General features: G+C 50.5%; 13 protein-coding genes across 13 annotated transcripts; 6 read left to right on the top strand and 7 right to left on the bottom strand.

Annotated features, from left to right (window-relative positions):
- Window positions 1–74: 74 nt before the first annotated feature.
- KL911_004570 (uncharacterized protein) lies at window positions 75–1,853 on the top strand (the record flags this gene model as incomplete). Its single annotated transcript, XM_043199876.1, has 2 exons — window positions 75–166; window positions 524–1,853. The coding sequence occupies 2 exons, from the start codon at window positions 75–77 to the stop codon at window positions 1,851–1,853; spliced, it is 1,422 nt and encodes a 473-aa protein (XP_043052766.1).
- Window positions 1,854–1,865: 12 nt separating this feature from the next.
- KL911_004571 (uncharacterized protein) lies at window positions 1,866–3,332 on the bottom strand (the record flags this gene model as incomplete). The annotated part of the gene is made up of 1 exon (XM_043199877.1): window positions 1,866–3,332. One exon carries the CDS (start codon window positions 3,330–3,332, stop codon window positions 1,866–1,868), a length of 1,467 nt encoding a protein of 488 aa, XP_043052767.1.
- A 66-nt stretch (window positions 3,333–3,398) lies between these two features.
- On the top strand, window positions 3,399–4,289 carry KL911_004572 (uncharacterized protein; the record flags this gene model as incomplete). The annotated part of the gene is made up of 1 exon (XM_043199878.1): window positions 3,399–4,289. One exon carries the CDS (start codon window positions 3,399–3,401, stop codon window positions 4,287–4,289), a length of 891 nt encoding a protein of 296 aa, XP_043052768.1.
- A 91-nt stretch (window positions 4,290–4,380) lies between these two features.
- Window positions 4,381–8,790, top strand: KL911_004573 (uncharacterized protein; the record flags this gene model as incomplete). Its single annotated transcript, XM_043199879.1, has 1 exon — window positions 4,381–8,790. The coding sequence occupies one exon, from the start codon at window positions 4,381–4,383 to the stop codon at window positions 8,788–8,790; it is 4,410 nt and encodes a 1,469-aa protein (XP_043052769.1).
- A 62-nt stretch (window positions 8,791–8,852) lies between these two features.
- KL911_004574 (uncharacterized protein) lies at window positions 8,853–9,623 on the bottom strand (the record flags this gene model as incomplete). Its single annotated transcript, XM_043199880.1, has 1 exon — window positions 8,853–9,623. One exon carries the CDS (start codon window positions 9,621–9,623, stop codon window positions 8,853–8,855), a length of 771 nt encoding a protein of 256 aa, XP_043052770.1.
- A 304-nt stretch (window positions 9,624–9,927) lies between these two features.
- Window positions 9,928–10,653, bottom strand: KL911_004575 (uncharacterized protein; the record flags this gene model as incomplete). Its single annotated transcript, XM_043199881.1, has 2 exons — window positions 9,928–10,168; window positions 10,391–10,653. 2 exons carry the CDS (start codon window positions 10,651–10,653, stop codon window positions 9,928–9,930), a joined length of 504 nt encoding a protein of 167 aa, XP_043052771.1.
- Window positions 10,654–11,170: 517 nt separating this feature from the next.
- KL911_004576 (uncharacterized protein) lies at window positions 11,171–11,971 on the top strand (the record flags this gene model as incomplete). The annotated part of the gene is made up of 1 exon (XM_043199882.1): window positions 11,171–11,971. One exon carries the CDS (start codon window positions 11,171–11,173, stop codon window positions 11,969–11,971), a length of 801 nt encoding a protein of 266 aa, XP_043052772.1.
- Window positions 11,972–11,974: 3 nt separating this feature from the next.
- KL911_004577 (uncharacterized protein) lies at window positions 11,975–13,372 on the bottom strand (the record flags this gene model as incomplete). The annotated part of the gene is made up of 1 exon (XM_043199883.1): window positions 11,975–13,372. One exon carries the CDS (start codon window positions 13,370–13,372, stop codon window positions 11,975–11,977), a length of 1,398 nt encoding a protein of 465 aa, XP_043052773.1.
- Window positions 13,373–13,418: 46 nt separating this feature from the next.
- On the bottom strand, window positions 13,419–15,197 carry KL911_004578 (uncharacterized protein; the record flags this gene model as incomplete). Its single annotated transcript, XM_043199884.1, has 1 exon — window positions 13,419–15,197. The coding sequence occupies one exon, from the start codon at window positions 15,195–15,197 to the stop codon at window positions 13,419–13,421; it is 1,779 nt and encodes a 592-aa protein (XP_043052774.1).
- A 388-nt stretch (window positions 15,198–15,585) lies between these two features.
- KL911_004579 (uncharacterized protein) lies at window positions 15,586–17,211 on the top strand (the record flags this gene model as incomplete). The annotated part of the gene is made up of 1 exon (XM_043199885.1): window positions 15,586–17,211. One exon carries the CDS (start codon window positions 15,586–15,588, stop codon window positions 17,209–17,211), a length of 1,626 nt encoding a protein of 541 aa, XP_043052775.1.
- Window positions 17,212–17,275: 64 nt separating this feature from the next.
- Window positions 17,276–20,281, bottom strand: KL911_004580 (uncharacterized protein; the record flags this gene model as incomplete). The annotated part of the gene is made up of 1 exon (XM_043199887.1): window positions 17,276–20,281. One exon carries the CDS (start codon window positions 20,279–20,281, stop codon window positions 17,276–17,278), a length of 3,006 nt encoding a protein of 1,001 aa, XP_043052776.1.
- Window positions 20,282–20,352: 71 nt separating this feature from the next.
- On the top strand, window positions 20,353–21,900 carry KL911_004581 (uncharacterized protein; the record flags this gene model as incomplete). The annotated part of the gene is made up of 1 exon (XM_043199888.1): window positions 20,353–21,900. One exon carries the CDS (start codon window positions 20,353–20,355, stop codon window positions 21,898–21,900), a length of 1,548 nt encoding a protein of 515 aa, XP_043052777.1.
- A 49-nt stretch (window positions 21,901–21,949) lies between these two features.
- On the bottom strand, window positions 21,950–22,210 carry KL911_004582 (uncharacterized protein; the record flags this gene model as incomplete). The annotated part of the gene is made up of 1 exon (XM_043199889.1): window positions 21,950–22,210. One exon carries the CDS (start codon window positions 22,208–22,210, stop codon window positions 21,950–21,952), a length of 261 nt encoding a protein of 86 aa, XP_043052778.1.
- Window positions 22,211–22,328: the final 118 nt, after the last annotated feature.

A 22,328-nucleotide genomic window follows, 5' to 3' on the forward strand; every position in this document is an offset into this window, starting at 1 on the left:
AAAATAATAGAAAGATTTTTGATATCTAAATTTATTTGTTAGGTGACAAACAGACGAGAATTAATAGATCGCACATGTCTGAAGCAGAAACCGTCAAGGAGCCATCCAAGTCTGTCAAGACTCTGGAAGAGGATGATGAATTTGAAGATTTTCCCGAAGACGGTAAGTATGGGGCACGGATTTGTATTAGACTAACAACCAGACTGGACGGACGAAAAGTCGCTTGGAGCAACCCAGCAAGACCATTTGTGGGACGAGAGCTGGGACGATGACGACAATGAGGATGATTTCACCAAGAAGTTGAGGTAAGTCAGAGCTGAAAGACGATTACTAACGAGCAGTGCTGAGTTGAAGAAATAAAGGTTTGTTTTACCAGGCCAAAGCTATATAGGAAAGACCCTGAAGACTTGCATTCATGCTATCACAAGATACAGTAGTAGTGGTCAGTAGAGGTTGGTGGCCCATTGCAACCGGTATGGGTTGTAAGGGCTCGTTGACATCAGTATGCGTCGATCGACGCGAGACCATACATGGGTGGCGAAGAAAATAATATTTTCACAATATTTGCCAACATGTCGACACTGGAGGAGCTGGAGAATGACCCGCAATTGGAGATCGACCAAGAGATCTTGAACTTGTCGACGGGCGACATTATTAATAGAACGAAAATGATGGAGAACGAGATCCGTTTGTTCAGATCGGAGCTGCTTCGTCTCCAGCACGAGAAAATCGCCATGCTTCAAAAGATCGAGGACAACAAGCTGAAAATCAAGAATAACAAGCAGCTCCCGTACTTGGTGGGAAACGTGGTCGAGCTTTTGGATATGGAGGCCGAAGCGGAAGCCAACGAGGAAGGCGCCAACGTCGATCTGGACGCTGCCAGAGTCGGTAAGTCCGCCGTTATCAAGACATCCACTAGACAAACTGTTTTTCTGCCGCTGATCGGGCTGGTTGAGCCAGAGAAATTGAAGCCTGGTGACCTGGTCGGCGTCAATAAGGACTCGTATCTGATCCTAGATCAATTGCCTGCAGAATACGACTCCAGAGTGAAAGCCATGGAGGTGGACGAAAAACCTACTGAAACTTACGCGGACATCGGAGGACTGGATAAGCAGGTTGAGGAGCTAGTTGAGGCGGTTGTGCTGCCGATGCAGCAGGCTGAGAAGTTCAAGAACCTAGGAATAAAGCCTCCTAAGGGCGCCTTAATGTATGGCCCTCCAGGAACAGGCAAAACATTGCTTGCCAGAGCATGTGCCGCACAGTCGAATGCTACATTTCTGAAACTGGCTGCTCCCCAGCTGGTTCAGATGTTTATTGGTGACGGAGCCAAGCTGGTGCGGGATGCGTTCGAGCTGGCCAAAGAGAAATCTCCAACTATCATTTTCATCGATGAGCTGGACGCCATTGGAACTAAGAGATTCGACTCTGACAAGTCGGGTGATAGAGAAGTGCAGAGAACCATGTTGGAGTTGCTCAATCAGCTGGACGGTTTCGACTCCGACGACAGAGTCAAGGTCTTAGCTGCCACGAACAGAGTGGATACTTTGGACCCTGCCTTGTTGAGATCTGGTAGACTGGACCGGAAGATCGAGTTCCCGCTGCCTTCGGAGGAGGCCAGAGCCCAGATCCTTCAAATTCACGCAAGAAAGATGACCTGTGACGAAAACGTCAACTGGCAAGAACTGGCCAGATCTACAGACGAATTTAACGGTGCACAGCTGAAGGCCGTGACTGTGGAGGCAGGAATGATTGCATTGAGAAACGGACAATCTGTCATTAAGCACGAGGACTTCGTGGAAGGTATCAGCGAAGTGCAGTCGAGAAAGAACAAGTCTGTTTCGTTCTATGCATGAGGAAATTACACATCAATTGTACAAATACACCTTCCCGTCGGCTCCTGCGAGGGCCACCATGCTGCTTTCTTGGGGATGTGAATCGATGCAGGTTATCGGCTTGGAGCTGACCTTGAGTTTGGAGATCAGCTCTGTGGACCTCCAGTCCCAAAAGAATGCAAATCCGTGCGAGTCGCCGCTCATCAGCGTTCTCCCGTCTGGCGTGAACTGTAATCCGATGGAGTAATTGGCTGAGTTGTGACCAGTGAACGTCTTGTCTCTGTTTCGCTTGAACTTTTCTTCGGCGCTGGCTGCGAATGTTTGGATGGTGTTGTCGGAAGATTGGGCGACAAACGCAAACCCTTTAGGATGAACTTTCAAATATGGCATGGAGAATTGTTTGGGGTCGGCTATGAGTTTCACAGGCATGTTGACTTTGACCTCCCAGATTCGCAGCGACTTGTCGCTCGACGAGGACACAAAATTTTCCCCATAGTTGATGAATTCGATACTGTTGACCGCGTCTGTGTGGTGCTCGTACGACTGGATCACGTCGCCAGTTGTCATATCGTAATGGTCGATTCTTTTATTGGACATGCCAACCAAAAACTCGTTATCATTGTCGGGGATGAATCTGACAACGTTGGGAATGCCATCCAATTTTGTCTTGAATTCGCACTCACCGGTCTCTGTGTTCCATAGCTTGACTGTTTCATCATACGAGCAACTCAAAAAGTGAGACCCCGAGGAATTGAATGCGACGCATTTCACGGGCTTCATGTGTCCATAGAATCCTCTGAGCAGTTTCCGTTTATGATATACATCCCATAATTTGATTGACGAGTCGTTTCCACAAGTAAGCAGCAAGTGGCCACTATTAGGAAAGAACTGCAGACATTGGACACCTCGCGCGTGTCCGGCAAATGTGTGTATTTTCGTTTTCGGCACGTAGCACCGCTGGCTTCCTGGCTCCTTGTGTAAGTTAGTTTCCACGTCGTTGGGAACGTGCATATACGTTCTCCCGAGATAGTCATATTGCGAGCCACCGTAGAACGTGGTGGTCTCTTCAACAGTCTGTTCCTCCTCTGGCTCGCTCCCGGATGCGGCTTCCGATGCCGCCTCCGCTTCTTCGGGCTCTAGTTCAGCATCGCCTTCGCTCTCGCTATAGCTGGCCCACGGACCTCTGTACGCATTTTCTCCGTCCAACTCGCCTGGATCACCTTTACTCTTACGGCGGTTTTTCAATTCCTTTGCACGCTGTTTGCGGGACTTGAATTGTCCGTTTTCTGGCTCTTGTGGGCCCTGTTCGTATAATCTTTTATTTCTCTGGAACTGTAAGCTGTCCATCATTTCTGTCTCAATAAAACCTGTGACTGTCCGTTTTCCGTTTGGTTTCTGAGTTTCTGGTTCCTTTCGGCTCTCTATAGCAGGTGCGTAGGCAAGCCTCAATTGCAAGTTGGCATCGTCGTCAGAGTCACTGGCGTATCCTAGCAGAGACATGCGGCTCAAAAAAAATTATAAAAAAATAATCAAAAAAATCGAAAAAATTAGTTTGTCCCCGTAAGCATGTCCAAAAGATCGCAAAAGGAGTTGGAAAACGACGACTTGTCGGATATCGACGTCTCGTCGACAGACGAAGAAGTGGAAGAGGAAGAGGAAGGCGCAGAGGAGATGATCAACGTGGACTTTGACTTTTTCGACCTAAATCCAAAGGTCGACTTCCATGCTACAAAGAACTTCCTGAGACAATTGTTTGGAGAAGACTCGGCTTTTTTCTCGCTGTCCGAAATAGCAGACATGGTGCTGACCGAGGGCCATGCGGGTTCGACTATTAAGACCGACGGCAAGGAGTCGGATCCTTTTTCAGTGCTCAGTGTGATCAACCTGACCGATAATCTGGAAGCCGCTTCGATCAAAGCGCTGGTGAAGTACCTGCTGGAAAAGACCAACAAGAAACCACAATTCAACATTGTTCTTCGGCAGCTGTTGTCGGGAAGTTCGAAGTCGCGCGTGGGACTTGTCGTGAGCGAGAGACTCATCAACATGCCTGTGGAAACCGTGCCTCCAATGTACAAGATGCTGATAGAAGAAATTGAGAAGGCCGAAAATGCTGCTACCGAATACAATTTCGATTTCTATCTCGTTCCTTCGAGAGTGTACAAATTGGTTACGTCGACAGTAGATCAGGAGATGGAGGACGCTCCGTCGTCCAAAAAATCGAAGAAAGCCGAAGTGCCCGCCGAGACGCTTGACTACTTCCACTACGAGGACGAGGTGCTGGAGAAGCACGCGCAGCACCACGGCTACTTTGACTACACCAACAAGACGATCGAGGCCGACTCCAGAAGAGTGTTCAACGACTTCGGGGTGGATCCGAAGCTGAGCTTGATGCTGTTGGACAAGAAGGGCTTTGAAAAGGCGGTGTTCGAGATGCAGGAGCGGTTTCCGCCCTACTAAATAGCTGAACTAAAATCTACGAGTTTGTGCTTCCATATTAAAAGCACCAGAATCTGCACTAAAAAAATTTTACCAGATCCATATAAAACGCATGAAAGAAACTGTTGTTGATTTCACGCCCAAATGCATTTCTGGGATCGAGTTTGGCGCGTTATCGGCAGCAGAGATAGTTGCCCAGAGCGAGGTGGAGGTGGCCACGCGCAACCTGTTTGATCTGGACCACGGCCGTGCTCCTGTGGCGAACGGCGCCCTGGACACCAAGATGGGTATTTCGTCCAAGAGCGGCGAGTGCGCCACCTGTCACGGCAATCTGAACACATGCCACGGCCATTTCGGCCACATCAAGCTTGCGCTGCCCGTTTTCCACGTGGGCTACTTCAAGTCGATCATCCAGGTGTTGCAGACGATCTGCAAGACCTGCTCTGCGGTGCTGCTGGACGAGGCCAGCAAACGGCAGTTTTTGAACGACCTCAGACGGCCCGGTCTTGACAACCTGCGGCGTATGAAGATCCTCAAGAAACTGCTCGACCAGGCCAAGAAACAGCGCAGGTGTCTGCGGTGCGGCGCACTGAACGGCGTGGTCAAGAAAGCCGCTGCCGGAGCGGGTCCTGCCGCGCTCAAGATCATCCACGACACGTTCCGATGGGTTGGCAAGAAGGGCGCGGACGAGAAGCTGCAATGGGACGAGGATTTCGAGGATCTTTTTGACGAGAACCCTGATCTGGAGAAATTTTTCAAGCGGTGCTTCGACGACCTCAACCCGCTCAAGGTGCTGAATTTGTTTAAACAGGTGGACACGAGCGACTGTGAGCTGCTGGGAATCGACCCGTCCAAGGGCGGGCGGCCAGAAATGTATCTGTGGCGGTACCTGCCTGCGCCGCCCGTGTGCATCCGGCCGTCTGTGGTGATGACCGACACCAACACGTCGAACGAGGACGACCTGACGGTGAAGCTGACCGAGATCGTGTGGACGTCGTCGATGATCCGGGCAGGCATCGAGAAGGGCATTTCGATCAATTCGCTAATGGAACAGTGGGACTACCTGCAGCTGGCGGTGGCCATGTATATCAACTCGGACTCGGCGTCTCCGTCGGCTCTTTCTGGTGGCACGAGCACCAAGTCTGCCAAGCCCATCAGGGGCCTGTGCCAGCGGCTCAAGGGCAAGCAGGGCCGGTTCAGGGGCAATTTGTCGGGAAAGAGAGTGGACTTTTCAGGCCGCACCGTGATCAGTCCGGACCCGAACCTGCGCATCGACGAGGTGGCCGTTCCGGACCGCGTGGCCAAAGTCCTGACGTACCCTGAGCGCGTGACGCGCTACAACAAGGCCAAGTTGCAGGCGTTGATCATCAACGGCCCCGATGTGCACCCGGGAGCCAACTACCTGGTGAAGAAGCACGAGGACGTGAAGCGGAACCTGCGGTACGGCGACCGCAATAAGCTGTCCAAACAGCTGGCCGTGGGCGACGTGGTGGAGAGACACATCGAGGACGGCGACGTTGTGCTGTTCAACAGACAGCCGTCGCTGCACAGACTGTCGATCATGTCGCATTTCGCCAAGATCCGGCCGTGGCGGACGTTCCGGCTGAACGAGTGCGTCTGCACACCCTACAACGCGGATTTCGATGGAGACGAGATGAACCTACACGTTCCGCAGACGGAGGAGGCGCGCGCAGAGGCCATGAACCTGATGGGCGTGAAGAACAACCTGCTGACGCCCAAGTCGGGCGAGCCGATCATCGCGGCGACACAGGACTTCATCACGGGCTCGTACCTGATCTCGAACAAGGACTCGTTCTACGACCGCGCCACGTTCACGCAGATGCTGGCGATGATGTCTGATGGCGCGCTGCACGTGGACATCCCGCCCCCGGCGATCTTCAAGCCGGCGTTCATGTGGACGGGCAAGCAGCTGTTCAGTCTGCTAATCCGGCCCAACAGACAGTCCAAGGTTTTGATCAACCTGGACGCGAAGAATAAGACGTTTGTGCCACCGCCGGCAGGCATGCCGAGCGAGATGTCGCCAAACGACGGGTTTGTGGTGATCCGCAACTCGCAGATCTTGTCGGGCGTGATGGACAAGTCGACGCTCGGGGACGGGAAGAAACACTCAGTCTTCTACACGATTTTGCGCGACTACGGGGCCGACGAGGCGGCCAACGCGATGAACAGGATGGCCAAGCTGTGCGCGCGGTATCTGGGCAACCGGGGCTTCTCGATCGGCATCAACGACGTGACGCCGGGCGAGAACCTGAAGAACAGGAAGGAGGAGCTGGTGGAAATGGCGTACCGCAAGTGCGACGAGCTGATCACGCTGTTCAAGACGGGCAAGCTCGAGACGCAGCCGGGCTGCAACGAGGAGCAGACGCTGGAGGCCAAGATCGGCGGGCTGCTGTCGAAGGTGCGGGAGGAGGTCGGCGAGGTGTGTATCAAGGAGCTCGACAAGTCGAACGCGCCGCTGATCATGGCGACGTGCGGGTCCAAGGGCTCGACGCTGAACGTGTCGCAGATGGTGGCCGTTGTTGGGCAGCAGATCATCTCTGGCCACCGGGTGCCGGACGGGTTCCAGGACCGGTCGCTGCCGCATTTCCTCAAGAACTCGAAGTCGCCGCAGTCCAAAGGGTTTGTGCGCAACTCCTTCTTCTCAGGGCTGAGTCCGCCGGAGTTCCTGTTCCACGCCATCTCTGGCAGAGAGGGGCTCGTCGACACGGCCGTCAAGACGGCCGAGACGGGCTACACCTCGCGGCGGCTGATGAAGTCGATGGAGGACCTGAGTGCCGGCTACGACGAGACCGTGCGCAACTCGAGCAACGGCATTGTGCAGTTCAACTACGGCGGCGACGGGCTCGACCCGTTCGACATGGAGGGCGACGCGCGCCCGGTCAACTTCAACCGCACGTGGGACCACGCGTTCAACGTGACTTTGGACCACCGCGAGAGGGGGCTGTATCCGTACGAGGCGCTGCGGATCGCGGACTCGGTGCTGCGGCCGCTCAGCGACCGGCTCGTGCGCGTGGACAACCGGGGGCGGCCCGTGGCAGGACGCGACGCCGAGCGGATCGAGTACGTCGACCGGCACGATGCCGAGCGCGACTTCTACAGCTCCATCAGGGCGTACATCGAGTCGAAGTGCCGGAGTATCGCCAGGCTGCGGGAACAGCGCGGCCTGGACCCGCTGTTGGAAACGCCGGAGGCCCCTGAGGGCCGCGACGCCCAGCCCGCGACGGACCCGGAGCGGGAGCGCGTGGTGACGCAGCTGGCGAAGGTGTCGGAGAGCATGATCCGCGAGTTCCTGCGGCTGTGTCTGCACAAGTACCTGAAAGCGAAGGTGGAGCCCGGCACGGCGGTGGGGGCGATCGGCGCGCACTCGATCGGCGAGCCGGGCACGCAGATGACGCTCAAGACGTTCCACTTTGCGGGCGTCGCGTCGATGAACGTGACGCTCGGAGTGCCGCGGATCAAGGAGATCATCAACGCGTCGAAGGTGATCTCGACGCCGATCATCAACGCGGTGCTGGTCAACGACGAGGACGAGCGTGCGGCGCGCGTGGTGAAGGGCCGCATCGAGAAGACGATCCTCGAGGACGTGGCGTTCTTCATTGAGGACGTGTACAAGGAGAACCAGGCGTTCCTTCAGGTGAAGATCGACCTGCGCACGATCGAGCGGCTGCAGCTGGAGCTGACGATCGACCAGATCGCGACGGCGATCGTGGACGCGCCAAAGCTCAAGATCTCGCGCGGCGACGTGGCCATTGTCGGCAAAAACAAGATCCAGGTGTTTGTGTCGGAGACGGGCGCCGACGCAGGCAAGGCCGCGCGCGCGGCGTCGTCGCGCGAGTCGTCGGTGGTCAAGGACGCCGACGAGCGCGAGCGGCTCGAGCGCACGGCGCTGTTTTTCCGCATGCAGCAGCTGAAGCGCGTGCTCACCAAGGTCGTCGTGAAAGGTCTGCCGGACATCTCGCGCGCGGTGATCAACGTCAAGGACGACGGCAAGAAGGAGCTGCTGGTGGAAGGCTACGGGCTCAAGGCGGTGATGGCGACGGACGGCGTGGTGGCGCACAGAACCAAGACGAACCACGTGCTGGAGATCTTCGACGTGCTCGGCATCGAGGCCGCGCGCGCCAGCATCATCTCCGAGATCGACTACACCATGGGCTCGCACGGCATGGCCGTCGACCCGCGCCACATCCAGCTGCTCGGCGACGTGATGACGTACAAGGGCGAGGTGCTGGGAATCACGCGGTTCGGGCTCGCCAAGATGCGCGACTCGGTGCTGCAGCTGGCCTCGTTCGAGAAAACCACCGACCACCTGTTCGACGCGGCGTTCTACATGAAAAAAGATCTGGTGGAAGGTGTTTCCGAAAGAATTATTCTGGGCCAGACGATGAACATCGGCACGGGCGCGTTCAAGCTCGCAGCACAGAGCAAGGTCTCTGCGGACAAGCTCCGCAGAAAGGAAACGCTGTTCGAGGATCTGTGCACTCGCGTCGCGGCGGCGGCGTAATTTTTACTTGTATATCAATATGCATAATCATTTGCATAAAACCATAACCTAAACTGCGAAAACTAGCCTCTGTGCGGCCACGATAGGGTTTTGTCGATGAGCAGGAGCGCGCCGTTCGCGGTGAGCTCGATCTTGCGGATCGGCAGCCACTCGTCCACGTCTTCCAACGAAAGCTCGAAACCGGTGTCGGTGTTGCGCAGATGGATCCGGTTGCCGTTCAGCGACTTCAAAACAACCTCCTCCTTGGCAAAGTCTGCCACGTTCGAGCCCTGGACCACGTGCGACTCCACAAAATGCCTGAGGTTGTAGCTCGACGCCTCGTCGTTAGCGTCCGACTCCCTGGTCACCGGTCTTGGGAACTGCCACGGCTTCTCAGAAAGCTCGGTAATGGCCTCGTTTGTTGGCGCAAAAATCAACAGCATGTTGTCGCTCTGCGAGTTAATATTGAACTGCGTGGTGTCGTCGCACTTCTGGTACAGGTCCACCATATCGCGAATATACGACGAGAAGATGGAAACATCCTGAATTTGCGTCAAAGCAGTAGCCAGATTACCCGTCTTGGCATCTGGCATCAGAGCATCCTCCAGCTCCGGCTGAGACATCTCAAATGGGATCTGCAAGCCAGAATATGCTCTGCCGTCTCTCTTCTCCTTTTTGAGCAATCCCAAGTCGGCCTCGCTCAGTTCCAACGAGACGACGTTTTTGCCATCCCGCTTGTTGAGCTCCAGTTCTTTCTCCAAAGAGTCGATGTCGTTTATTTTAAGCCCCTGAAACACATTTCTGGCGGCGGCAGCACCCAAGCAAAGGTATAAAGTTAGTAGACCGTTCTTCATATCAAGATGAGCGAAATTAGAACTAATTTTAATTTGAAACAAGCCCAATTTTATATAATGCCTTCAGGTGTCAGGGTTGGATTGTCAATTATATTGTGGAGATGGCTACAATGGCATAATCAGATTCTTAAGAAAGCAGGCAAACCGCCAAAATTCCTAGTCCGTCTACATTTGCTAGTTAGATTCCTGAGTGACTCATATCTGAAGAGCGGCATAGAACAAATTCGAAAGCTTATTATGTCACGTAACGGCCAAAAGCTGAAAGAGCTGCTACTTTCCAGTGGAAGCAAAGCAAAGTGGTCTTTCAAACAGCAGCATTGTCTTTGAGACCGCTCTTGAAATAATCTGGAGCGAAATGATACTGGATACTGCGTTTTCGGTTGGCTGAATATCCAAGCGGAGCCATTGTCAGCCTTACGAGGCATTTAGTGTTTTCCGAGCCTGAAAGCTTCAAGAATATGCTGTTTCCGCTGGTCATCCCAGGACTGGGTCTTCTTATCTTATGTCTGGGAAGGGTAGCTTGGGATTCTTCCAGAAGTTCTTTACTCATTTAGCGGAAAACTCTACTAAGCGAGATTTCTGGAATCTTGCTGCCGCAACTTGGTAGGATGAGAGCAGTATGTAGTGCTTCTTGCCTATAGAAAATTGTCTCGCTCACTCGTGCGACCGCATGTCTCAACATGAGAGGCTAAAGTAATTAGCTGTTGATAGTTCCATCGAAGCAGGTTAAAGGCCTTGAAAGAAACTGGAGGATTGGCCAGCTGGACATCCCTGAGCCTATCATTGAGGACATCTGCGTCGTACCCAAGACTTGGGAGCAAACTGTATCACAAAAGCGCGTAAACAAAAAATCTAGCTGCATGGTAGCATGCAATTCCAATTTTAGCTTTGGCACTTGGAATCCGGGTATCCATAAAAACCAAGGCTCGAAGAAACTCGATAAGTATCTGGTCATCGTCGTTAATGGGCACTGAATTGGACGAAGTGAGTTTTTACATTCTGAACTCAAATGCAGATTAGGTTTATCCATGCAGCGAATAAGGGTGCATACGGGCTACCAAATAAGGCGCACGTACCCCAGCGAGTCGTTCTTTCAGTCAACCGTTCGTTACCTTTCTGTTGGTGGCCAGCGTTGTTTTTGCATGATGATTCCAAGACCGAGTCAAATAATCTCTGCATACCGCCATAACAATTCTTAAAAGACGGCCTGTATCGCCCTTAGCTATGGACATTCTCACACCAAGTCGACTGATGCTGGTTCAGTTGGGTGCGCAAAATAACTTTGACGGTTCCTACGAAACCCGTGATCCAGACCTTTTTCCCCAAGTGGATAGCTGCTCTGCTGTATTGCGAGAAACAATATGGCAAATGTTTGCTACCAAACACAGTCCAGTGGGAAATGCTTAATATAGAGATGAGGTAATGTCTAACAGCAAGCACCGGTGACAGTATGAGTACTGCCATCAAGATGCAGCTCGCAGCTTCTCATGGCTGACATCGGTAATCATTCGACAGCGTGCAGGATCAGCAAATGCCAATGCTGATCCATGCGTAGCGATGGGATTAAAAGAGGATTTCGTCCGTTTCGTACGTTTCCTGACAATTTGGCCTCCAGCGGCATGAGTACAATGCGGTCTTCGGGCTCTGGTCTTCTCAATCGTCGTGCAAACAATCCTCTTTTATTTTATATCGCACAATTTTTCGAAAGCCTACTGCCAAATGTCCTATCTAAAATCAAAAATATTTTTTTGGACCTAATCTTTTGTTCATTCATGTCCAAAGATAGCCAGTATTCGTATGTTCACATGAAACAGCCGCATCATATCATCTTTCAGGAGAAGTGGGACGTTGACAGGCTGCCGTTCGATGACATCGAAATCAACTCTACGGCCTACCACGGACAGGATAATATTCTCCAGGAGTTTTTGGCGTCGGCAGAAGACCAAGACAGCGATCTAAACATAATCAACGGCGCAAACCCAATGTTCAACTCGTCTTATGCAAATAGGATGCGCCAGAAACACAAGAAACTAAACTGGAAAGACCTCGGTCTTGCAGAGCTGCTGTCTGATAAGAATCATGTTCACGACCAGACAATTCTTACGAGGCCCCAGTTTGGAAGCTCTGAGTCACAAACAGCCTCCGAGTCGCCTCGCGAGAGAACAGAAGAGCAAGTTATGCATGAGACAGATATAGCGGGAGTTGAAGAACACGACGCAGAGGAGTTCGCTACGCCTATCATCCCTAATCGTACAATTCATCAAAATCTATATTCTAGACAGCGCAAGTTCCGCAAGCCTTCCACAGAGTACCAAACGCCCCAATCGCACGCGCGCATCATTAGATAAGACTTAGTGATTGCAATACTCGCACTGAGCAATGATGTAGTCCACGGTCTTCTTAGAGATGTACCAGTTTCGTCGAACATGATTGTACGTTAACAACGGCGGCAAGCAGTCAAAATGGAGGTGAGTGGCTATGACGATGTATGGAATATCAAGGTAGTCGGGTATTACCACGTTAGAGTCACGCAGGTACTGGACTGTCTTCGTGGAAGGGTCGTATTTGAACCGCTGATTGATCCACCGTCTGGCGTTTGAGATGGCCCGCATCTGCTGCTGATTTGGGAATATGTCCATGTGAGAAAGTTTCTTTAGCAGCGTCTTGGTGGCAACAACCTCCTGCGAGATCAGAATCTCGTACTCTGCCTGAGTCGGACCATACATCGAGAAACTCGATTCGTCCTCCTCGTCCACGTCGTTCGAGCCGGATTGTCTGGCCCATCTCGAATAGAACTTCGCTTGGATTTCCTCGTATTTCGTCTGGAAATCCTTCACCATCTGCTTCAATTTCTTAGGGTCATACTTGATCTCCTGCTTAATCTGCTCCAGATTTTCTACGGTCACGTAGCACGGCTGATTTTCGTGGATCACGGTATCCACCGCCTTTTCCTTCACTTCCTTCGGTTTCGGAGTTTGTTCCTCTTCGCCCCCGCGCCGAGTCCGCTTGCGCAAAGGCAGATCCTCGGTCGGTGGCCTCTTGCCCGGTTCGGGCGTTTTCGCGTGCACTTCCATCACTTCTTGCGGCTCGGGACTGCCTTCCACCAAATGAGTATGGAAAGCTCTTCTGAGGTCGCTGAATCCTGTGAGCAGTTTGTGGTAATTGAACTTGATGTTCTCGCACTTAACCCCGTACCCATGCCATTGGTAGCCTTCCAAAATCTGCTTCAAGTTTATGATCAGCAAGGCCTCGTTGCTCAGATTCTCGTCCTCCATCACTGGCATCCAGTACCGGAAGCTGGACGCCAAATCATCGGTTGTCTCCAAAAACAGCATCTGGCAGATATTGCGCTTGATCTCGTCCAACTGGGTCTCTTTCAGCCGTCCGATCTCGCGGGGCTTCGAGTCGATTTGATGTATTTCAACATATTTGCTGTTGTGGATTTTCACCCACACAAGAGTCCATCTATATGGCATCTTAATAGCATATATCAGCCCGCATTGTCGTAAATTGTCTTCATAATCCTGAAACACTTTTCTATGGGCAGTATTGAGCTTACCATCTTCCCATAACAACTTCACCACCACCTGGTAGGCCTGCGGATCGTTCTTGTTGTACCTGCCAAACCCAAGATGATGTCGGCTCAGGAACCGCAGGACCTCATAGAAGTGATCCTCGGTCTCGATAAACTCTTCGCCCGAGATAAACTGGCGTATTTGCTCTGGCTCTTCGGACCATACAACGATCATCGATAAAATAATTTTTTTAATTTTGCGTATTTTTGAATAAATATTCCTATTTACATTTGTAATATATAGCAGTGGTGCTTGGGCCGGCCACGGCCACTTGCTCGTACTTCTTGGTGGCCTTTAGTTGTAGACGGCTATTCTCACTCCTAACAAAAGGCTTTCCGGGCTCTAAAAGCGCAGGAATTGGGGTCGGCACCCCAGACCGGATTCGCTTACCGTTTCCAAGCTGTCCAAATTCATTGTCTCCCCAATCATAAACGTCTCCGTTAGACAGTGTAGCTACGGCATGGTTGCTTCCAACACTCCATTGGCGCAGGCCGAGTACCTCCAACTTTCCCTTGCTCTCGTCATATTCACGAATATCGTTCAATTTTTGAATTTTTGTTGGCTCCGCCTGGCCATGCACAAAACGACCGTTTCCAAGCTCGCCCTTCAACCCGTGCCCCCACGCAAAGTGAACCAAAGACTCCTTCTGCTGCTCTGATAGCATGCTCAAATTGAAAGTTTTGGAATTTTTCAAGTTATGTTCAAACAGATCGTAAATGTCCGAAGACACGAAAGACGCAAAAGCGGTATCTCCACCTGCGGCGATGTCGATGCACTGAGGAAGATCGCTTCTCTTGAACCTCTTGCTGACCAATTCCACTTTGCATGGGTATGGCACAATTTCAGTTTTGTAACTGACCTCCTTGCCTAAAGAACCGTAAGTGTTTTTGCCAAAAGCCCAAATGTTTCCTAGACTGTCCAGACACACGGTGAAGTAATCTCCAGCGGCAATTTTCTTGATCTCGCGCTGGGTTAAAATATCATTTTCTCTCACGCGGTTCAGCAGAGTCACCTCATGAAGCTCGTTTGGGACAGGCGGCTCATCAAACTGAGAATATTCAGGAAGACCAAACTGACCGTACGATCTCTTCAATCGCTCGAGACCTGTAGCCGCAGTATAGACAAATCCTCTATTATCTAGAAGAACCAAATGCTCTTTTCCAGCGACAATGTCTTTGATCGGTCTGCTGGTAGCCAACTTGCCGTAGTTTCTGGTACTAGAAAAAAGCCATCCCTTATCTTTTTCCCTGTATTGTTGCTGTTCATTTGCGCTCTCGGGTAAGAATAGAACCTCCCCTCGTTTCGTGAGAGCGTAAACCAGTCCATTGCTGATTTTCACCTTCACCAAATCTTTACCCTTCAGCGTTGGCTTGGACGAGTTTCCTCCGAATCCTGCACCCCATTGGTATAAATGTCCCTTTTCGTTAATCAAAGCACCAGAGGCCTCTCCCAAAGCCACATCCCGAACGAGCATATTGTCGAAAATGTCGAGACGCTTCAGCACCGACTGGAATTTGACTTTAGGATCAGTAGAAACCATCTGGGTAGAATTATCTCCGCATATATACAGTCCCGGAACGTCACTTGAATTTGGATTGCTCACAGTGGCATTGAGTGTGTCAATCTTGTTCTTCTTTTTCTCCTGCTTTGCCTGAATCTGGGCGTAGACTTCTTCAAATTTGGACATATCGTAAGAATCTCCAACCACTTTTCTTTTCACAAAATCCCAGTTTCTATACAACTCGTACCCTCCTATCGATCCAATGATAACCATAATCCCCATGAACATCGCCTGGAATCTCTGGTACGACTCGTAGGTGGAATCGGTTTCCTGAGAATTGATGGGTTCTGAGTCTAGGTGAAGTTTCTCTATGTACTTGCTCTTCTGTTCTTGATCCTTTTGCAGGATGGAACCAGTGAGGTGCAGGTTTCTCAAAGGTGTGATTTGCCTGCACAGCTTCGGCGTTCTGGGCACAGGACAGCTCCACAGCCTCAGCATGTCTAGTATGATTAGTTTGTCTGAATTTTTATTTGGTGTATTTTTTTTACTACTTTTTCTACGACGTGGTGTACGGATGCAGATACCGCAACATGCCATACTCGTAGCAGCTACCTAGGACGATAAGGGCTAGTTTGGAGAAAGAGTCAGAAAACAAGAAGGAGCATGGTAAATGGCTGTCGCGAGCTCAAGAGGGGCCAATATTGTAAATGTCATTTTTAGAGGACCACCTACCGAAGCTCTTATCGGTCGTGGAGACAGCAGCTTATTTATCCGAGGCTGGTTATCAATTTTTGCCTCCCAGATAATATATTTCCCATTTATATTCATCAGTTTATCCTAGCAATCGTGCCAAAAAAAAGAACTCTGCTATATTTCAATTCCGAAAATGAAGCTGTCAATGTCTGTTCTGGCCCTAGTGGCCACAAGCATTGGGTCGGCGCAAGCCGCTGCCATAAAAAAAGATACGGCGGGGCAACACCCTCTCCAGATGTCTTCCAGCTTTGGCGACGTTTTCTTGGAGAAGGGCAAGTCTTTGCTCGACCGTGTATCTGAGGTTGTGAGCGAGTCATCCAAGAACATTTCTCCAGAGTTGAGGGAGATTTGGAATGAAATGGAGGCTAAGTTCCCAGATACCGTCAGGAGTATGAAGCTCAAGTCAGAGCCTGTGGTCAAAATTACGAAGAAACCTGCCGAATTCTGGGACTTCAATGTTCTCAATGAGAAGTTCTCCAACTATAAGCTGAGAGTCAAGAAGACAGACCCTGGAGCATTGGGACTTGACCACACAAGACAGTACTCTGGTTACTTGGATATCGAGGACGAGGATAAGCATTTCTTCTACTGGATGTTTGAGTCCAGAAATGACCCAGCCAACGATCCTGTGATTCTGTGGCTGAACGGTGGTCCAGGATGCTCTTCCTTGACTGGAATGCTTTTTGAACTTGGCTCTGCTTCCATTGGTCCAGATCTCAAGCCAATCAATAACCCATATTCGTGGAACTCGAACGCCACTGTGATTTTCCTTGACCAGCCCGTCAATGTTGGATATTCATACTCTTCCAAGTCTGTCTCTAACACGGTTGCAGCTGGTAAAGATGTCTATGCCTTTTTGGAGTTGTTCTACCAGCAATTCCCGCACCTGCTGAAAAATGACTTCCACATTGCCGGTGAGTCCTATGGTGGCCATTACATACCGGTCTTTGCTTCCGAGATTCTCAGTCATGCTGACAGATCTTTCAACCTCACCTCGGTGTTGATTGGTAACGGTTTGACCGACCCGCTTAACCAGTACCCATACTACGAGAGAATGGCCTGCTCGACTGATGGTGGCTATGAGCCAACTCTGGACGAGTCTGAATGCGAAGGAATGTTGGAGACCTTGCCTAGATGTTTGTCATTGATCGAATCGTGCTACAGTTCGCAGTCTGTGTTCTCTTGCGTCCCGGCCTCCATCTACTGCAACAACGCCCAACTTGGTCCATTCCAAAAGACCGGCAGAAACGTCTACGATGTTAGAAAGATGTGCGAGGGAACTTTATGCTACAAAGACATGGAGTACATTGACCAATATTTGAACCAGGACTTTGTCAAGGAGAAAGTTGGTGCCGAGGTCGATACTTACGAGTCGTGCAATTTCGATGTGAACAGAAACTTCTTGTTCGCTGGTGACTGGATGAAACCATACCACAAGAATGTTATCAACCTGCTGGAGCAAGGTCTTCCTGTTTTGATCTACGCAGGGGACAAAGATTTCATCTGCAACTGGCTCGGAAACCAAGCCTGGTCGAATGAGCTCCCATGGTCCGGACACGACGACTTCGAAGCGGCAGAGCTGTACAACCTCACGTTGAAGGATGGCACCAAGGTCGGCGAGGTCAAGAACGCTGGCAAGTTCACCTTCGCTAGAATGTTTGATGGAGGACACATGGTTCCCTACGACCAGCCTGAAAGCTCTTTGGCCATGGTCAATAGATGGATAGCTGGTGACTACTCCCTGGGAACCAAGAAATAAAGAAATTCATGAAAACATTATGTCATTGTGGTTCATCTTATGTATGATTGTTTGTTAAGATACACTATCTAAATTCCTCGTTTAGTACCCAGCCTTTCCGTTCCTTATCCCATTTACAAATTGATTTGAGCATCGATCTCACAACCTTGACTGTTTTTTCGTTCGAGACGTCAATCTTCAGCTCGTCAAGAACCGCAGCAGAGGTGCTGAAATAATCGTTCAGGCCAGCCATGTAGTTGCTCAATCTAGCAATAAGATCAGTGTCTTCGATTTTTGGTTTCGGTGATGACTCTTTGCGTTTTTTGATATTGTCCAAAATCGAGCTAGAAGACACCATGGGCGATTGTGACCTCCCAGTTGGCGTGGAAGCGCCGCTCAGACCTGGCTTTCGCGGACGTCCGACCTCTCTGCCTGCCTCTCCAAACTTTCCTGTCCAGGTTGGAACGTTGACTCGGGTCTGACGAGCCAGTTTTCTTGATTCCCGCAACGCTTTGACGGCTTCATTGGCAATTCTCGAGGCCTCGTTATCAATTAAGCTGTACGACGAAGAAGGGTTCAAAACGCTCTCATGCTCTAAAGCAGACCGTAAAGCATTGTTTCCCATCAGACCAGCCATAATATCTTTGTCCTCAATATGTCCTTCTTCGTCCTCACCATCTTCGTACTTCTGCAACCCAGAGACACCTTTTAGTTTAGAAACCTGTAAAAAGTCGTCCTCGCTCTTTTTTGTGTTGCGCGAGTTGAACTTCGTTTCGCCCTCCGCAAGCGTAAATAGCTCATGCAAATCGTTCATTTTGAAAAACCGTTTCTGCTTTGGATCTTTCAAAATCTTGTTGGTCAGCAGCTGCTTGAAAATTTGACGGTGGTAAATCTTCTCCTCTATAGACCCCGCCATCATCAAGCGATATATCACCACATCCTTCTTCTGTCCTAACCTCCAAGCACGCTCCCTTGCCTGGACGTCCGTAGACGGGTTCCAGTCGGGATCATAAATGATAACTCTGCTGGCTCCCGTCAAATTGACACCAAGACCGCCGACTCTGGTGGTGAGTAAAAACACATTGTACATGGGATTTGTGTTGAACTGGTCAACCATCGATTGTCTCTGTGATATCGGCGTCGTTCCGTCCATTCGCATGAAAGAAAATTTAGATTCCGTCTCATGATTGAGAGCTTCCATGAAATCCTGTAAAATGTCAAGCATTTGACGCGTCTGGGTGAAAATCAGGGTTTTACGGCCTTCCGAAAACCACACATCCAGCAGAGCATGGACAACCTGTAACTTTCCTGCGCGCGCCTCCAGCTGCTCGGCCGTCCGTAGATGTTTTTTGCGCAGCTTCAGGTCCACTAAATCCGGATGGTTGCAAATTTTCCGTAGCACGTCTATTCCAAACAGGGCATTCCTCTTGCCTCTCAGAATCTTGTTAATGTCCTCCGAATTGAGAAAGTCCTCGTAGAGTTTGCGCTGCACGTCCGTCAGCTTGCAAAATAGAACCATCTCCGATTTTTTGGGCAGGTCCTTTGCGACATCTGCCTTGACACGTCGTAGCAGATAAGGAGAAATCAGGTCGCGCAATATAACGGCACACTTGTAGCCCGTTTGAACTTGAACGTTTGTCGCGTTGGCATAGCCACCGATATTGATTGGAACACAGAACTGTTTCTGGAAAACAGGCAGGGTGCCCAGCCGCCCAGGGAAAACAAAGTCAAATAAACTCCATAGCTCAACCAGATTATTTTGTATAGGCGTGCCCGATAATATGATCCTGTTGGGAGTCTTGAGCTGCTTGCAGACCAAAGTGACGTGGCTGTCTGGGTTCCGGATCTTGTGTCCCTCGTCCAGCACAACATAGTTCCATCTAACAGGCAATAAATATCTGGAGTATATCCGCACCCCAACATACGTGGTGATAATCACATGGCCGTGATTTATGACGGAGTCAACCAGCTCCTTGACACGTCCGTCCGAAGGCAGACTGGCGAGATCGGCGTCTTCTTCGTCGTCAAAATCCTCGACACGCTTTCCCGTCATTCCTGTACCAATAGAGTGCAGAATGACGACCCTCAGAGCTGGCCACCATCTGTGGAACTCCTTACACCATTGGCTTAGGACAGTGGCTGGACAGACGACGAGAACCGGTCTCGTGAGCTTGCCACTGTAGTGAAGACCAGCAAGAAAAGAAATGACCTGTACGGTTTTGCCCAAGCCCATTTCATCGCCTATTATTCCTCCCGTTTTGTGCGAATATAGCTCCCAGAGCCATTGGACTCCAGTCCTTTGGTAATCAAAGAGAGACGGATATATGTCACCAGGTACCCTAAATTCGTCGTTGAGGATGGCATCGGCGTTGTTGGGGTGTGGTTTCTGCCACTCTGGTACCTGCGGATCGTCTGTATAGTCTGGCCGCATTTCTGCTCTGAGCGACGCTCGCCGCTCAGTCCAACGTCTCAGTCTGTCCCTATACATGCGTTCGTCACCATCATCCAAATTTTCATCCATCTTCCTCTTTCGTACCAATGCATCTTCGTCGTCATCATCCTCATCGGCAAGTTCAATTCCTGGGATAACTAGATCCTGGTGATTTTTGACGCCTGTGTCTTCCTCTTCGATGAATCCATTCGACGTTCCAAATGCCGTCACTTTTCCCGTCCTCACCAGATATTCCTGTTGTGTTTCTCCTGGAAGCATTTCAGATCCGCTTTCTCCTTCCAATTTATTGGTCGCGTTTTGATTCTCACGCAGCCGAGCTTCGATTTCCTGTATATCAACCTGCAAGGGCTGCAACTCCTCCCGCTTCAAACGATCAATATCTGCCTTCAGACGCTGTTTTTCCGATATTCGCGTTCCCGAGTTGTTAATTCTGAGCTCCATGCCACGCAAACGCCCCTGCAACTTGCTCTGCTTCTCTTTTGCCTTCTCCAGTCTTTTCTGATCCAGCTCAATCTCCCGCTCTAACATCATCTTATTCGCATCTTCGGCAACCTCTTTCTCCAAGGAATCCTGGGCCATAAGGCGCACGCCCAGCGATTCCAACTCGCGCTCTCCAGAGGGTCCAGAAGAAGACTCCATATTATGAGTCTATTTTTTTTTTTTTCAATCTAATTTTCTAATTTATTTTAGCTTAGTTATCTTTATTATTAATGACAATTTCGCAAAATTCCCTCGATAGCTCGCCGACTCTGAGCTCGCAGCTCGAGTCCAACAGAGCGAAGGAAATGGAGGAGCTTATAATTCCGACTGTTCAGCTCATAATCCAGCAGATCAAAGATACTGACGAAGGCAAAAGATCGTTGGGTGCCAGATACGAGGATCCCAGAATGCTGTACTCGATTTTAAATTTGGACAAGCTGTCGCTGGAAAAAGGACTTCGGGAAGACGGCAAAGGCACTGAGAAGCTCCTGGCTACAGTAAAGTCTATTCTGGACAATTCGGTCAATACATGGCATCCCGGCTTCCTGGATAAGCTGTACGCTTCGACCAATCCGATCGGTGTGTTATCGGACATTGTTCTTTCCGTGCTGAATACCAATTCCCATGTTTTTACAGTGTCACCGGCTTTGACCGTTATCGAGCGCACGGTGGCGCAGAAATACGCTGCTCTGTTTGGCTTCACAGGGAAGAACGCTGGCGGACTAACGTTCAGCGGCGGTTCGTGGTCTAACATTACGAGCTTGCACATGGCTAGAAGCTTACTATTTCCAGAAACCAAGGTGAAGGGAAACACGCATAAGTTTGCTATCTACACAAGTGTGCATTCCCATTACAGTGTCGAAAAGGCAGCTATTCTTTTGGGACTTGGAGCTAATAGCGTGTTCAAAATACCTGTTGACAAAAAGGGCAGAATGCTGGTCTCAGAGCTTGAGAAAACCATCCAAGAGACCAAGAACAAGGGGTATACTCCACTGTATGTGAATGCCACAGCCGGAACCACGGTTTTCGGCTCATTCGACCCATTTGAGGACATAGCTCCCGTCGCCAAAAACTACGGCCTATGGTTCCATATTGACGGTTCCTGGGGAGGAAACACCATTTTCAGCACGAACAAAGCTGGTCTCCTAGCTGGATCGCATCTAGCGGATTCCATAACTTCCAATCCGCACAAAATGCTGGGCGTCCCTACAACGTGCTCGTTTTTGCTTGTTCCCAACGACCGTGTGTTCACGCAGGCTAATTCCTTATCCGCTCCATATCTTTTCCATAATGCTCAAGACGATAATGAGAACTTCGATCTTGCGAATGGAACCATGGGCTGCGGCCGCCGCGCGGATGCTCTGAAGTTTTACCTGGGCTGGCTTTATTACGGAACGAATGGATACCGAGAGCGAGTCGACCACGCTTACGCAATAGCCGACTATTTTACGGAAAGGGCCTCCCAGACTCCAGGGTTTAGAGTCGTCAGCGACACGCCGCTCCAGTGTCTCCAGGTGTGCTTTTATTACAACCCAGAGAACCAGAAGCTGACCGGAGCAGAACGCACTCACGTGACCAGACATATAGCCACGCGGTTGCACGGGAGCGGACAGTTCCTGGTGGACTATGCTCCAAACCCGGACGACGCCGCGAACAACGAGGACAATGGGGAGTTTTTCAGAGTGGTCTTCAACTCACCAATCGTGTCCAGTGATGTGGTGGACCAGCTGATAGATAAGATAGTAGAGGTTGGCAAGACGGTGCCCAAATTGGATTAAATAGGCTAGATTTCTCTATTTACAGGACTTAGAGATCGGGTTTTCTGTATCACTGTTTCTGGCTCGAGTTGAGTTGGTCCAGCTTGTGCATTTCCTCCAGGGGATTGAAATCGCCAGTAGAGAGTTTTTGGTATTGTTCGTCGTATTTTCCCGTACTCAGTGTACCGTTTCCACGGATCCGCTTTCGCATATCGACAATACCGCGCTTGCACTCGAGAAATGTGGCGAGCTGGGCTTTGCAGAGCTCCGGCAGATCTTTGGCGAGCTCGGGGTTGGTGATACACTCTTTGGGTTTATTGCGCTCGATCATCACACATGGGGATCGTTGCAGGCAGATGGCCACCTGTTTCAGCTGGTCTTTGCAACTGGGACGTTAGGTTTCGGGATGCGTGGATGCTTACCTTGCCACCATGCTGTATTCCAAGAAA

The sequence above is a fragment of the Ogataea haglerorum genome, assembly GCF_019207285.1.
Source record: "Ogataea haglerorum isolate 81-453-3 chromosome Unknown 81-453-3_NODE_14_length_230722_cov_96.824488, whole genome shotgun sequence".
Taxonomy (NCBI): domain Eukaryota; kingdom Fungi; phylum Ascomycota; class Pichiomycetes; order Pichiales; family Pichiaceae; genus Ogataea; species Ogataea haglerorum.